At 47.7% G+C, this 14,020-nt stretch overlaps 2 protein-coding genes across 5 annotated transcripts; one reads left to right on the forward strand and one right to left on the reverse strand.

The window, feature by feature from the left end:
* The first annotated feature begins 1,049 nt into the window (after window positions 1-1,049).
* On the forward strand, window positions 1,050-7,736 carry LOC123157175 (uncharacterized). 4 transcript variants are annotated; one of them, XM_044575425.1, is made up of 3 exons: window positions 1,050-1,196; window positions 1,292-3,004; window positions 6,178-7,736. In XM_044575425.1, the coding sequence occupies exons 2-3, from the start codon at window positions 2,982-2,984 to the stop codon at window positions 7,433-7,435; spliced, it is 1,281 nt and encodes a 426-aa protein (XP_044431360.1). In that variant the 5' UTR covers window positions 1,050-1,196; window positions 1,292-2,981; the 3' UTR covers window positions 7,436-7,736. The 4 variants fall into 4 exon arrangements, with proteins under 4 accessions (XP_044431360.1, XP_044431359.1, XP_044431362.1 ...); XM_044575424.1 differs by having other exon boundaries at window positions 1,056-1,243; window positions 2,899-3,004; XM_044575426.1 differs by having other exon boundaries at window positions 1,074-1,196; window positions 2,899-3,004.
* Window positions 7,737-8,100: 364 nt separating this feature from the next.
* LOC123161780 (plasmodesmata-located protein 6) lies at window positions 8,101-11,173 on the reverse strand. The gene is made up of 3 exons (XM_044579592.1): window positions 10,146-11,173; window positions 8,649-8,750; window positions 8,101-8,542 (listed from the first exon to the last, which is right to left on the reverse strand). The coding sequence occupies exons 1-3, from the start codon at window positions 11,044-11,046 to the stop codon at window positions 8,532-8,534; spliced, it is 1,014 nt and encodes a 337-aa protein (XP_044435527.1). The 5' UTR covers window positions 11,047-11,173; the 3' UTR covers window positions 8,101-8,531.
* Window positions 11,174-14,020: the final 2,847 nt, after the last annotated feature.

Consider the following 14,020-nt stretch of genomic DNA (forward strand, 5'->3'; position numbering starts at 1 on the left):
GATTAAAAAAACAGTAAACCAGTGTGCAGCCTCGCTGGGCCAAGCGCCGGCCCAACGTCTTTGGTCTAGTATAAAATATTCTAGCCTGCAGTACGTCGCGAGCGCTGCCGTGGCCGGGTGGCTGGCGCACTGCGCTGCTGAGCACTGGTCGGCGGTTCGAATCCTGCGCGGGATTCAATTTTGGTTTGTTTATTTATTTGTTCAAACCAACGCAAATTTTCAAACAAGTCCAAATCGGTGGTGGAAATTACGAACGAAAAAAAAGGCTCTTATAGGAGCTTTTTTTCCGAAATAATTGGGCATTTATGTGATTACGTATAAAGAAAGGGAGTTTTCTGCTCGGGTGGCGGGCCCAACCGGCCAGTTACCTGTCAATACGTATAAGCAACAGTTTTAGCTTTTTTTGCAACGTCTTGCCCTAAAGTTGATATTAACACGTAAAAATTATCAATTTTGATACCAATCTACTTCCAATGCATGGTACTTCCGTGCAATTTACTTGATTTGTCTCTTTACCGTTTTTTTTGACAAATCCACGTCGTTACCTATGAGCCACATTTTCGTCCGCAACCGGGCCTTTAAGATAGAAGGCCCAGCTCCTGTCCAACGTGCACCAAGCGATTTCCTCGCAAATTTTCAAACCAACGCAAATTTTCAAACAAGTCCAAATCGGTGGTGGAAATTACGAACGAAAAAAAAGGCTTTTATAGGAGCTTTTTTCCCGAAATAATTGGGCATTTATGTGATTACGTATAAAGAAAGGGAGTTTTCTGCTCGGGTGGCGGGCCCAACCGGTCAGTTACCTGTCAATACGTATAAACAACAGTTTTAGCTTTTTTTGCAATGTCTCGCCCTAAAATTGATACTAACACGTAAAAATTATCAATTTTGGTACCAATCTGCTTCCAATGCATGGTACTTCTGTGCAATTTACTCGATTTGTCTCGTTACCTTTTTTTTTTTTTGACAAATCCACGTCGTTACCTATGAGCCACATTTTCGTCCGCAACCGGGCCTTTAAGATAGAAGGCCCAGCTCCTGTCCAACGTGCACCAAGCGATTTCCTCGCGGCGGCGCTAAGTCGCTAACCCTATGCCCGAGCTGCTCCTAAAAAAAACTGCTCCGCTGTTCGTCAACGCTGCGCCGCCGCCGTTCTCCGTCCCGGCGGCGAGCTTCGGCAACTGATCTGCTTCGGCGTAGGTGCCCTCCACTCCCCCGTACTCTTCCTCCGCAGCCCCCCACGGTTGGTCTCTTTACCCTTTTCTCTCCCTCTCAATGTCTGTTCCTACAGCGTTTTCCATGGCGGGCCGATGTCCAATAGTAATCTCGCTGCACCGCTCTCTCCGTCTCTCGGTATCCACAGTCGTCTCTCGTGCGACTTTACTCCTTCCTGTTCGTGCGACTTCAATCAGATCGCTAACAGCGGATTCACGGCGATCCCTTCTGAATCCCTCTCCGGCGGCGGGAGCAGGAGTGTGGCGACTTGACCCTTGGAGTTGAGGAGAGGCAACGAGGATGTGGGCACGAGGGGGCAGTGGAGTCTTCCCGGTGGAGTTGAGGTGAGGCAAATAGCCAAAGACGACGCTGGGCGTGAGGCGGCGGCGGCGGCCTTAGCTCGTGCTCTCCATCACTCTTTTTTTTTTTTTGTTGAGGCCTCTTAAAACATTTCAACCTCCATCTTGCGCAAATTAGTCCATGTCAAATTGTAATCCTCCTGATGTCCTGTCCTGCCGCTCTTCATTTCCGTAGCTGCTACAATTCCAACGTTAAGGTCTTGTTGAGGAAGGACGGCAAGCTGATCAACTGCCGCCTCTGGTTCAGACTACAGGAAACGCTAGGCAAAGATTAGCATAACTTGAGGAATTATGCTCCCAGCCCTTCTTGTTTGAGATTCCCCCCTGTGCTCTCTAATTATCTCTTAAGAGAGTAATATTATTACTGCATGCCAAGTGTTTTTGTTATAAAAAAGTTGTTGATATTTACACCTAAAATAGATTCTGAACTGATCCAGGTACAGATGCATATTCCATGTAATTCCCAACTGATACCACTTATTTAAAGTAATTCCTAACAGGAATGAGAATATTTGTTTGGTAAGACTTGTGAATTTTCATTTTTAAACATGGGATATGCAATGCATATAATGGAGATTGTATTATTGTGCCCTATGAAGCAGATGCACAGAGGACATTCTTATCTGTAAACAAACTTATTATGGCATGGTTATCGGGGATTCAGATTAGGATTTGACACCATTTGGCTGTTCTGGACAAAGCCGACTGTTACAACCCTTTACTCTGCCCTCAGCATGTTCCATAACCCTTCTTTTCTCTCCTTTTTATGTATCTTGTTGTAATATGCAGATTATAACAAGGCGTCGAATCCCAGATTACGACGATTAAAATGAAACAGGGAGCCAGACTTTAATGGATTCATTTCATGAATTTTATTTGAGATATGTATTTTAACTGGTCGTACCTATAAAAAGCTTGACCAACATGCCATATAGCATATGATGTATTTTTTTTGGAAGAACTGTTGAGCATCATAGTCATCCTACAAAAATATGTTAGACCGAAAAAATCCAAAATAGTATTCTGTGCAAGCATAACAAGTTGTTCTATAAATGGATATAATAGGCAAACACAAGTTGTACCGGGCTACTATCGTGTAGTTAATTATCAAACATATACTCCCTCGGTCCGAAAAAGCTTGTCCCTCAAATGAATGCATCTAATATCAAATTAGTGCTAGATACATCCATCCAAGGGACAAGCTTTTCCGGACGGAGGGAGTAAATCACATGTTACAAATGAGATATATTTTTTATTTATCATTCAACCAAATGATCAATAACTTCTCAGCTTTTAGTGCGATGATGTTTTTCTTACAATGTAGAAACTTCTCCACAAGTTAATGTCTTATATGATTTCGGGTAATGAAGCACCTGGGGTACTGTGTTGTTTATCTTCCACCTCGACATGAAGGCTGGGCAACTGAGGAGGTATGTTAATGAACTGGAATTTATCCATATAGTAGAGAAAATTGTTGAAAAAGTTTGTAAAAGAGTGTTAGGCAGGTAAGATGGCAACTAGATTTTTTTAACATCTGTCTATAAGTGAACTTTTGTATATCAGATCTTTTTTTAAGTAGCAATGCCATGATTCATTTAGGTGATCATGCAAATAATCATACACCATATGCCAGACTGATATACCTTTGATGCAACCTGAAAAATGAAATTTAGGCATGCTTTGCTCCTCCATGTCTGTTGCCTGATAACTTTGTGGTTTCAACGATGGATTATTAATTATGTTGTTTCCATGATTCTTAAAACATGGAACTGGTTATGTTGGATTTAGAGTGTATGATTGTGATCGTGTTATTAGAACCACATTTATAACTGCTGAATTTTATCTTGTGTAGCATTGCTTGCTGAAGTCATAAATGAAAATAATAAATCAGTTGAGATAGATACACTTTTGTTTCTTTTATATTGTATTTCTTCATATCTCCAATTTTTCTGTTACTATGAAGGGGCATAATAGATATGCTCGGACAAACCTCAAGCCCATTGGACCTAGGAAATAAATAAGTCCACATACTGTTGCACTACTTCTCAACAATCTTATATTAGAACTCACCTATTGAGTTATTGGCAGTATAATCAATTCATGCAAATTTAACTTCCATATTTTGTATCTCCATATATTTATCGAAGATCCTACCGTTTTACTGTAAAAATTGACGGGCGCGGCAACGCCGCGCCATCACGGTCTAGTATTATCGTGTAGGGTGTTCACTTAGTTGCATTTAGAGTACCTATAATTTCACAATCAGCAGTGAGGGTGCCAAAAAGACCTTTTAACTAGAGTCTGCAACTAATGGTTAGAATTTATGAAAACCCCACTGCCGATGGGCCTTTATTTGTGCACTCCCCTAGTAGTATTGTGGACAATGTCGGCTAAATGGTTAAGAGCATCTCCAGCCGTTCGGCCCCCCAGGGCGCCGAAAAAGAGCGTCCTGGGGCTGCGCCGGCGATAAAATCGGCGTTGGGGGCGGTTCGGCACCCAGTCGTTGCCCCCAGGTCGCCCCCAGGCGCCGAATTCAGCCCAGCTTTCGGCCCAAATATGTCCAGAAACGGCCCGATAACTGCGTGAATCGGCCCATATTCGGCGCGGTTCGGCGGGTTTCGGCATGAATTTTCGCAAGCATATAGGAATCAATTAGCTCCTCACATAGTTCGGCGTGTTTTCTGCTTGTTTCATCACATAAATCAAATTGTTCACTACAAATTATATCGTTTAACAAATAAAAACTCAAGTTTCATCTCCATTCCCGGCCTCGCCCTTGAGCCTCCATAGGTGCTCCACCAGATCGTGTTGCAGTTCTTGATGCACCTATGGGTCTCGGATCGCCTGACGCATATTGAGGTAGTCAGTCCAGTTTGCCGGTATCTGGTGATCAACTTGGGCAAGAGGACCCTGCAAGTAATATGGTTCAGTGTCAAACACTGGCTCTTCTTGCTTGCTCTCAATGATCATGTTGTGCAAGATGACACAGCAAGTCGTGAATCACCAAGTCATGAATCACCGGGAGCTCCGTATGCAAGCATCCTCATAGCTGTCGTGCACTTCTGGATCGAGGTGAATCCAAGTGTGCCGGTGCAATCCTTCTTGCACTTGAAGTAGCTGTCGAACTCCCGGATGGAATTCACAATCCGGAGGAAAAGCTTTCGGCTCATCCGATAACAGCGCCGAAATGTTTTCTCACCGTGCAATGGATCGTCCGCGAAGTAGTCCAAGTAGAGCATGCAGTAGCCTTCCAGACGATGCCGGTTCTTTGCTTTCACCCGCCCAAGCGCCGAGCCACCTCGGCGCGGCTTCTCACTGCTCGCGAGCAGGCCGGCGAGGGCGGCGAGCTCCATGAGATGCTCTTGCTCCTGGACGTCGACTTCGGCTTCCTCATCCAGCAACGCCGCGAGCGCCTCCTCATCTTTGGAGTCCATCGCCAGGCCGGGCAATTCACCGAGCACCTTGTGGGCGAGGTGGGCGCAAGCCCGCCGGCGTACAGGCCCCTGCGCGGCCGGAGCGTCGGAAAAGGTGCCGGGGCGGCGGCGAAGAGGCTGCCTCGGCGGCGCTCCTTCTTTTTCTAGGCTGGAGACGGTCTACCTAGCTGCGGCGGGCGGTGGTCGGCGCCGGGATCGGCAGGGTGGCGGAGGGTGGCGGCCGAGCGCGGGGGGCAGGAGGGCGAATCTGGGCGGCTGGATTGACTTTTCGCTTGTCAATGTGGGCCCAGGAGCACTTTTCGCTTGCGCGGGAGCCCCCGAGCGGCCCCTAGTGCGCCGGGTTCGGCCTGCGAGCGCCGGGCGCAAAAACGGCCCGAGCCGGCGGAATTCGGCGTCTTGGGGACGCGACTGGGCCGTTTTTATGGCGCCGGCGCAAATAAATCGCCTGGGGAGGCCTTCCTGGGGGCGCGGCTGGAGATGCTCTAAGCTCGTCACTGGTGCTCTGACCTCTACTAAAGTGCAGCCCATTTCATCTCGTCACTAGTTTATTTGGCCCAGTCCACTAAGCTCACCAGCCTAGGAAGTATATAAAGGTATACCAAACCCTAATCCCCTCATTCTTCTTTCTTCCCTCGCCTGCCCCCACTGTGTGCCTCTCGCTCCTCCACCGCGCTGCGCTCCTCTCCTCCTTCACCGATTCCAAGATCTGGTATCTGATTCTTAAAATAAAGATATTATTTTGTTTTCACCATTTCTTCTATATATATACTCGTTGTCAAAGATGACATCGCATTCATATCGTAAGTCTAGTTTCGTGGTAATATGTTGCAGTATTTTTTGCCATTTATTACTCCAAAATTTAAGGATTGGAACTCTAGAGTAGATTTATCCAATAGGTTTTGCGGGGCACAAGCGTTCGACAAAAAAACATAGTGTGGCTAGGATAACATCACATAATATATTTTTATTTGGTAATATTTCAGACACAATGGTCTGCAAATGGAAAGAAGTGTCAAGCATGAGAATATATAACAAGTTTCCTGATATATAGTTACGGTCACCAACATATCCGTATACATTGTAATAGCATTCTAGTTGCTTATTTTATTGTCATTTCTTAAGTGGCTCATTCTTTCAATTATTTGACTTGAATTTATTATGGTTTGCAGAGGGGTCGCCATCATGCAAAGGCATAGCAAACTATGTGTCTCCACATCCACCTGCATGTTCGGGCTCCAAGATTGGGCAGACCTCCCGAAGGATCTGTTGCAATCAGTATTCTCTCGCTTAGGCTCGATCCTTGACCTTCTCGCCTTTGTTGCAACCTGCCGTTCTTGGCGGGTTGCATTAACTTCATACTCATCCAAATCCACCTTATGCACTTTATTCCCGCCTCTCCTCATCCAACCCAACATTCGTGTCCATGTTCCTCATCCTCCATGTAACAATGGTCATCGCCACTTACAGGCATATAAAGTTATCGATCCAGCCAAGCAAAGTGCCACCGGCCTTCACTGCCATATTGATGAAGAAATTTTGCAGACGATGCGTTGTGCTGGCCCTTCATATGGTCAACTCATCTTCTACAACCATGGACATTGCGTTGTTGTTGATCCTTTTAGAGGTACCAAGGTTTCACCTCCACGTCTCCCATTGTGTGATGACTATAGGAAGCTCAACTGGTCTGATATTCCATTCAATCAAAAAATCATGGAGCTCCAACAACTAGTTACAGAGTCTTACTGCAGCGCCATTCTAACAGCTCCCCTTGCATCACCAAACTCGCATATGCTTGTTAGCACCGGCCTCTCCTTATTTAGTTGGCCGGTTGGAAGTGATACTTGGTCTGAACTCCAGTGTTCTGGTGTACAAATAATTCAGATTGTGGAATTCAACGGCCAATTCATTGCCATGGACCTTCGTCAACAGATATACACTTTGGAGGTGGCCCCCAAGCTTAGACTGCAGGAGATAACCACTAACCACCCCCCTGACTTGACCAAGAGCTCCCAAGACCCGTCTAAAACATCATGGCTAGTGGTCTGCGGTGACATGCTTCTGATGTTGGTCCATTCTTGCACGAGTATTCACTACAATGCCAGTGTGCCATTTGTCCGCACGGTCCATTACCTTGACATGTCAACCAAGCCTGCAAAATGGGTGGATATGGAAAAGCTGGACAATTGGGCCATCTTCACGGGGAGTGATATCAGGAGTACATCATTTTCTTGCATGAACCCAGAACATTGGGGAGGAAGGAGCAAATGTCTATATGTTGCTCGTTCCCCTAAACCTTGGAGTGAATATGGGTTAGGCAATGAGCCAGATCCATCTGTTGATCCTGTTCATCAGCACTTCAGGATCTGGTGCCACCTGATGCAACCCCTTTGGGTGTACCCGAGCATGCTCTATTCGGATGGCCCTTGATCATCATGTGTACCTACAACTTGTTGGTCTATAAGCTCAAGCTTATTGGGAAATTTCCTCTTCTGCAACTCCGGTATGAGTTTGAAGATGTTCATAGTGACATTAGCACTCGGAATTCAACCTTTGCATTATATTTTGGTCCCCCGGTTTCTAATATTTTGTAAGAGATGTTTATGGTGGTTGTATTACTGCTTAAGCTGAACCTCCTAGCCTTCTATAGTTAGTGTTTTTTTTTTGTGATGTTTAATGTTGCATTGGATAGATGTGTGATACTTTTAACTATTTGTTGCTTCATTTTCTACTGCCGAGCTTTAAGCGTCTTGCTATTGCTGTTACAAGATAATGTTCATACTTGGTATGACCGAGGCCCTCTGGATTATTGGCCCAAATGTCACTGCCGCGTTGCGGATTAGCACATGATCGAGTTGCATCACCTTGTTTGCATAATTAACATACCTCATGCTTTTGAATTCACAATTGGTGGATGTACCTTTTGACTTGATTGGCGGTCCTATGCTGACTCACCAGCAATGATCTTAACACCAAAGATAACATAAAGATGCATTTTGATCCATTTTTAAGAATGCCTCATGATGATAACCCTGGCCGCTCTCGCAAAAGATGATCGAAATTATTCTGTTCCCCAACCGCATTACTCAGCAACATATATTTTGAGAAAATCTCTATATTTACTCCAACGGCAGCCCACAAGATTGCACTAATTGATTACCTCCGATAAATTAACAGCACCTTTACATGAGCCCACCACACCAACCAAAGACAATGACATGAACAGCAGTACAACAATAACATGGACATGGATCACATATATAGTGGTCACTTCAACAAATATATATCTTCTTATTCTTGCGTAGTAATATTTTCCTTAGTGGCTAGTAGCATGCAGCTGGAATCTTCAGTTCCCTACTTCGGCACAGTGGCGGCATGGCCTCCCTTTGTTTTTCTGGCACGGCAAAAGAGACCATAAAAGATAAAAGGAGAGATACTAAAGCAACGCCGAAGCCAAAAGCCACCGACCGATCCAAATCTGAGCTAATAGTGGCGAGTGGCGACCATCCCTGCTGCAACCCTTAGCTTAGCTTTTGCCTGCATATTCATGGTTCAGACAAAAACAAGTTGGATTCATCATGAATATGCCATGAACATTCTGAGATTATTCGACAATGATTCTCGGCTCGAATTCGGGTCTTACCATTGGCGGCGCGGGCTCTTCGGACGAAGGAGAGGAAGATGATGATGATGGCCGCCGCCGCCACGATGCCGATGATGATGGCGAGGGTCTTCCCGGAACCATCTGACGAACAGAACAGAACAACACGTGGATGTCAAAATAAGATTCATCCCACTCACTCCATGCATGTGCTCTGTTTGATGATCCTATACAGCTAGTATTTGTACAAATGTAGCTTTGTGCAAAGTGGCCAAGTGAAAGTTTTAAAGCTACAGCGCAAAGCAAGAAAGGCTATGGAGTACCCTAGCCACGGTGGGCGCCAGAGAGATATACGGACGATACAAAGCAGGGCAGGATCATTTTGAATCCACTTTGTGGTATGCTTGGCTCAATGAAGAAGATCAGGAAAGTGAATCCACATGAAAGTCTTTCTGAAAGTTGAGATTTAAATAGTGTTGGCCAAAAAGCCCTTTCCATGGTCTCTTTGGCACTACCTTTGCTGCAGTTCGCACACACCATCATTTGCTGCTAATTATAACTAGTCCATTTGTTAACACAAGCAGGGCCGAACTGTCAGCTTGTCAATGTTAACTAGGAGTAGTTTACACACTGTAACAGTAGGGTAAGTAAGATCTACTTGCAATGCATAGTGTGAGAAAAATGAAAACTGAAGGAACGTTCTACCTGCCGCCCCTAATCATTGATGATACCCTAGGCAGTAGTCATGCCTAATTTCCGGAGTAGATTTTGGCGGAAGGTACCCTGACCATGTCGCACACTGTTTATATTGTCAGTCTATAAGAACCTATTTGGTCGGCTACCACAACATTGACACACTTCAGTTGTAGCCAAGCATGGCCTGGTACAATTTTCTTTAGGTTTGTCGAAGTGTGGCTCTGAAACAAAACTCTAACCACATACTGTGGTATTTGCCTTGCATTGTATTGCCGATTAACAGGTAAGTTAAACCTGAAGAAAAGGCAACCTGCATTTTGTAAACAGCAACTGTAGTAATGTACGTACGTACAAATCTAGAAAGCTTCCCCTAAATTTATAATGTGCATCCATCATGGTGCAGACATGGACACAGGGTGGTGTGTACCCTGCAAAGCATTTGAATATGCGGATCTGTTTTCGGTAGTGGCCTAATCGGTGATCGATCTTAAATTCTTAACAAACATAATCCTACGCCCGTCTCAAAAGAAGCCATAATTGTATCGTACGCGTAGTGCAAGCTAGCTCTGCATGGACCATTGCAAGATCCAACAATTATATTCGGATTTCCGTAACAAGTAACCGGATTGGCTCCCGAAATCGATGTCCATTTTCTTCAGCGTCCGTGCCGATCGATGCGCGGCGCGCACAACTAGATAACGGTAATTAAGCCCAGAAATTAAGGTGGTACGTACACGTGGTGTGATCATCAGCCAGCAACTGAAAATTCTATAGCGCACAAGTGGAAGCAAGGATCTGAGCAGGGCAAGAAGTCGCCAGTGGTGGCACGATCGATGTGCTTACCTTGGACGTCGCCGTACGGACGCGGCACGAACCCGTATCCGTATCCGCTGCCTGCGCCCGGGACGCCGACGGTGCCGCCGCCGGCGATGCCATTGCCTCCGCCAGCGATGCCATTGCCGCCGTCACCGATGGGGCCGGCGTTACCGCCGCCGATGACGTTGCCTCCTCCGGGGGTGGTCCCGCCGGTGCCGGTGCCGGCATTGGACCAGAAGCGCGCGTAGCACTTGCCGAGGTAGACCTCCCCGGCGGAGGCGTCGCCGCAGCCGGCCTTGAGCTGCGAGGCGGCGACGGAGACGCAGTCGGTGCAGGCCTTGGCGCCGAGGTCCCCCACGCACTGCGACATGGCCTGCACGTACCCGGCCGCGCCTGCGCGGTACGAGCCGCCGGCCGCGGGGGACGACGCGGCCTGGAGCGCTCCGAGCGCCGCGTCGCGCAGCGCCGCGACGCCGGCGTCCCCGCTCTCGCCGCCGCACTTCTTGAACAGCACCGTGTTGTCCGGCTTCCCGAGGAACGAGTCGTTGCCGTAGCGGACGAAGCACGCGCGCAGCTGCACCGCGCCGCCGGCGGCCGAGTTGCAGAGGGAGGAGAGCTTGGAGGCGGACGCCTTCACGCAGACGCCGCAGACGGCGGCCGGGAGGTCGGAGCGGCACTGGTAGAGGCCGACTAGGCCCGTGGCGGCGCCGGACGGGGGGGTGTAGTTGGCGTAGGGGGTGGAGGCCGCGGTGTCGGTGAGGGTCGAGAGCACGGTGTCGACGTCCGCGGCGTACTGGGTGCCGGCGTCGTAGCGCGCCTGCGAGCACCCGGCGTACACGAACGCCGTGTAGTCGTCGACGCCGCGCGCGCGCACGGCGAGCAGCGAGACCAGGATCGGCAGCGCCGTTGCTGCAAGAAACTTCCACATGCTTGGAACTTCTCGGCTTGGACGTGCTAGCGTTTGATGCTTAGGCAGACTTGGGAAGCTGAGGAAGATAAGCGCGGAGCAGAATGGCAGGACAGTAGCTAGTGTTCTGAGTGTGGAATAGAGTAGGCTTGAAAGGGTTTATAAGGAGCTAATCACTCGGGTCAATAATACAGGTCACTGTCACCAGCATAGTATTGTACGTACCTGTGAATGTTTTTGCCTCCTCCACTAAAATAATACTACTACTACTGGTGACGTCGCAACGCATCTTACTTTTCAAGTTATCATCCTATCACGTAAGGTAACAAATGATGTTCATGCACACAGCTCTAGTTTTTGGTTGGGCTGGCTCAATGGCTTTATACGAATTAGCAGTTTTTGATCCCTCTGATCCTGTTTTGGATCCAATGTGGACACAAGGTATGTTCGTAATTCCTTTCATGACTCGTTTAGGAATAACGGATTCGTGGGGTGGTTGGAGTATTTCAGGAGGAACTGTAACAAATCCGGGTATTTGGAGTTATGAAGGTGTAGCAGGTACGCATATTGTGTTTTCTGGCTTGTGTTTCTTGGCAGCAATCTGGCATTGGGTATATTGGGACCTAGAAATATTCTTTGATGAGCGGACGGGAAAACCCTCTTTGGATTTGCCCAAGATCTTTGAAATTCATTTATTTCTTGCAGGGGTGGCTTGCTTTGGCTTTGGGGCATTTCATGTAACGGGTTTGTATGGTCCTGGGATATGGGTATCCGATCCTTATGGACTAACTGGAAAAGTACAAGTTGTAAATCCAGCGTGGGGTGCAGTGTTGGGGAACGTTGCAGAAAATTTTCCTACGATTTCACCAAGATCCATCTATGAGTTCATCTAAGCAACGAGTCAAGGGAGATGCATCTACATACCACTTTGTAGATCGCGAGCGGAAGCGTTCAAAAGAACGGGGTTGAAGTAGTCGTTCTCGTCGTGATCCTATCACCGGAGATCCTAGCGCCGAATGGACGGCACCTCCGCGTTCAACACACGTACGGAGCGGATGACGTCTCCTCCTTCTTGATCCAGCAAGGGGGAAGGAGAGGTTGATGATGATGGCTCCAGCAGCAGCACAACGGCGTGGTGGTGGTGGAACAGCAGCACTCCGGCAGGGCTTCGCCAAGCACGTGACGGAGGAGGAAGAGGTGTAGCAGGGGGAGGGGCCGCCAGGACTTCAGGGTGCGGCTGCCCCTCTCCCCCCTCCCTTTATATAGGCCCCCAGGGGGGGCGCCGGCCCTGGGAGATTCAATCTCCCAAGGGGGCGGCAGCCAAGGGGGGAGGAGTGCCCCCCAAGGCATGTGGTCCGCCCCCCCCCCCACCCTAGGGTTTCAACCCTAGGCGCAGGGGGTGGGCCTAGGGGGGCGCACCAGCCCACTATGGGCTGGCTTCCCTCCCACTTCAGCCCATGGGGCCCTCCGGGATGGGTGGCCCCACCCGGTGGACCCCCGGGACCCTTCCGGTGGTCCCGGTACAATACCGGGTGACCCCGAAACTTTCCCGATGGCCGAAATACCACTTCCTATATATAATTCTTTACCTCCGGACCATTCTGAAACTCCTCGTGACGTCCGGGATCTCATCCGGGACTCCGAACAACATTCGGTATACTGCATACTCATATTCATACAACCCTAGCGTCACCGAACCTGAAGTGTGTAGACCCTACGGGTTCGGGAGACACGTAGACATGACCGAGACGGCTCTCGGGCAATAACCAACAGCAGGATCTGGATACCCATGTTGGCTCCCACATGCTCCTCGATGATCTCATCGGATGAACCACGATGTCGAGGATTCGAACAACCCCGTATACAATTCCCTTTGTCATTCGGTATGTTACATGCCCGAGACTCGATCGTCGGTATCCCAATACCTCGTTCAGTCTCGTTACCGGCAAGTCACTTTACTCGTACCGTAATGCATGATCCCGTGACCAAACACTTGGTCACTTTGAGCTCATTATGATGATGCATTACCGAGTGGGCCCAGAGATACCTCTCCGTCATACGGAGTGACAAATCCCAGTCTCGATCTGTGTCAACCCAACAGACACTTTCGGAGATACCTGTAGTGCACCTTTATAGTCACCCAGTCACGTTGTGACGTTTGGTACACCCAAAGCACTCTTACGGTATCCGGGAGTTACACGATCTCATGGTCTAAGGAAGAGATACTTGACATTGGAAAAAGCTCTAGCAAAACGAACTACACGATCTTGTGCTATGCTTAGGATTGGGTCTTGTCCATCACATCATTCTCCTAATGATGTGATCCCGTTGTCAATGACATCTAATGTCCATAGTCAGGAAACCATGACTATCCGTTGACAACGAGCTAGTCAACTAGAGGCTCACTAGGGACATGTTATGGTCTATGTATTCACACGTGTATTACGATTTCCGGATAATACAGTTATAGCATGAATAAAAGACAATTATCATGAACAAGGAAATATAATAATAACGCTTTTATTATTGCCTCTAGGGCATATTTCCAACATGCAGAAGGTTTTGATCCTTTTGTTCCGGGGGGAATAGCTTCTCATCATATTGTTGCGGGTACATTGGGTATATTAGCGGGCTTATTTCATCTTAGTGTCCGTCCGCCTCAACGTCTATATAAAGGATTACGTATGGACAATATTGAAAATGTACTTTCCAGTAGTATCGCTGCTATTTTTTTCAGCTTTCGTAGTTGCTGGAACTATGTGGTATGGGTCAGCAACGACCCCAATCGAATTATTTGGGCCTACTCATTATCAGTGGGATCAAGGATACTTTCAGCAAGAAATATATTGAAGAGTTAGCAATGGTTTAGCCGAAAATCTTAGTTTATCAGAAGCTTGGTCTAAAATTCCCGAAAAATTAGCCTTTTATGATTATATTGGTAATAATCCGTCAAAAGGGGGATTATTCAGAGCAGGCTCAATGGACAATGGGGATG

Source organism: Triticum aestivum, chromosome 7B (assembly GCF_018294505.1).
Source record: "Triticum aestivum cultivar Chinese Spring chromosome 7B, IWGSC CS RefSeq v2.1, whole genome shotgun sequence".
In the NCBI taxonomy this organism is placed as follows: Eukaryota; Viridiplantae; Streptophyta; class Magnoliopsida; order Poales; family Poaceae; genus Triticum; species Triticum aestivum.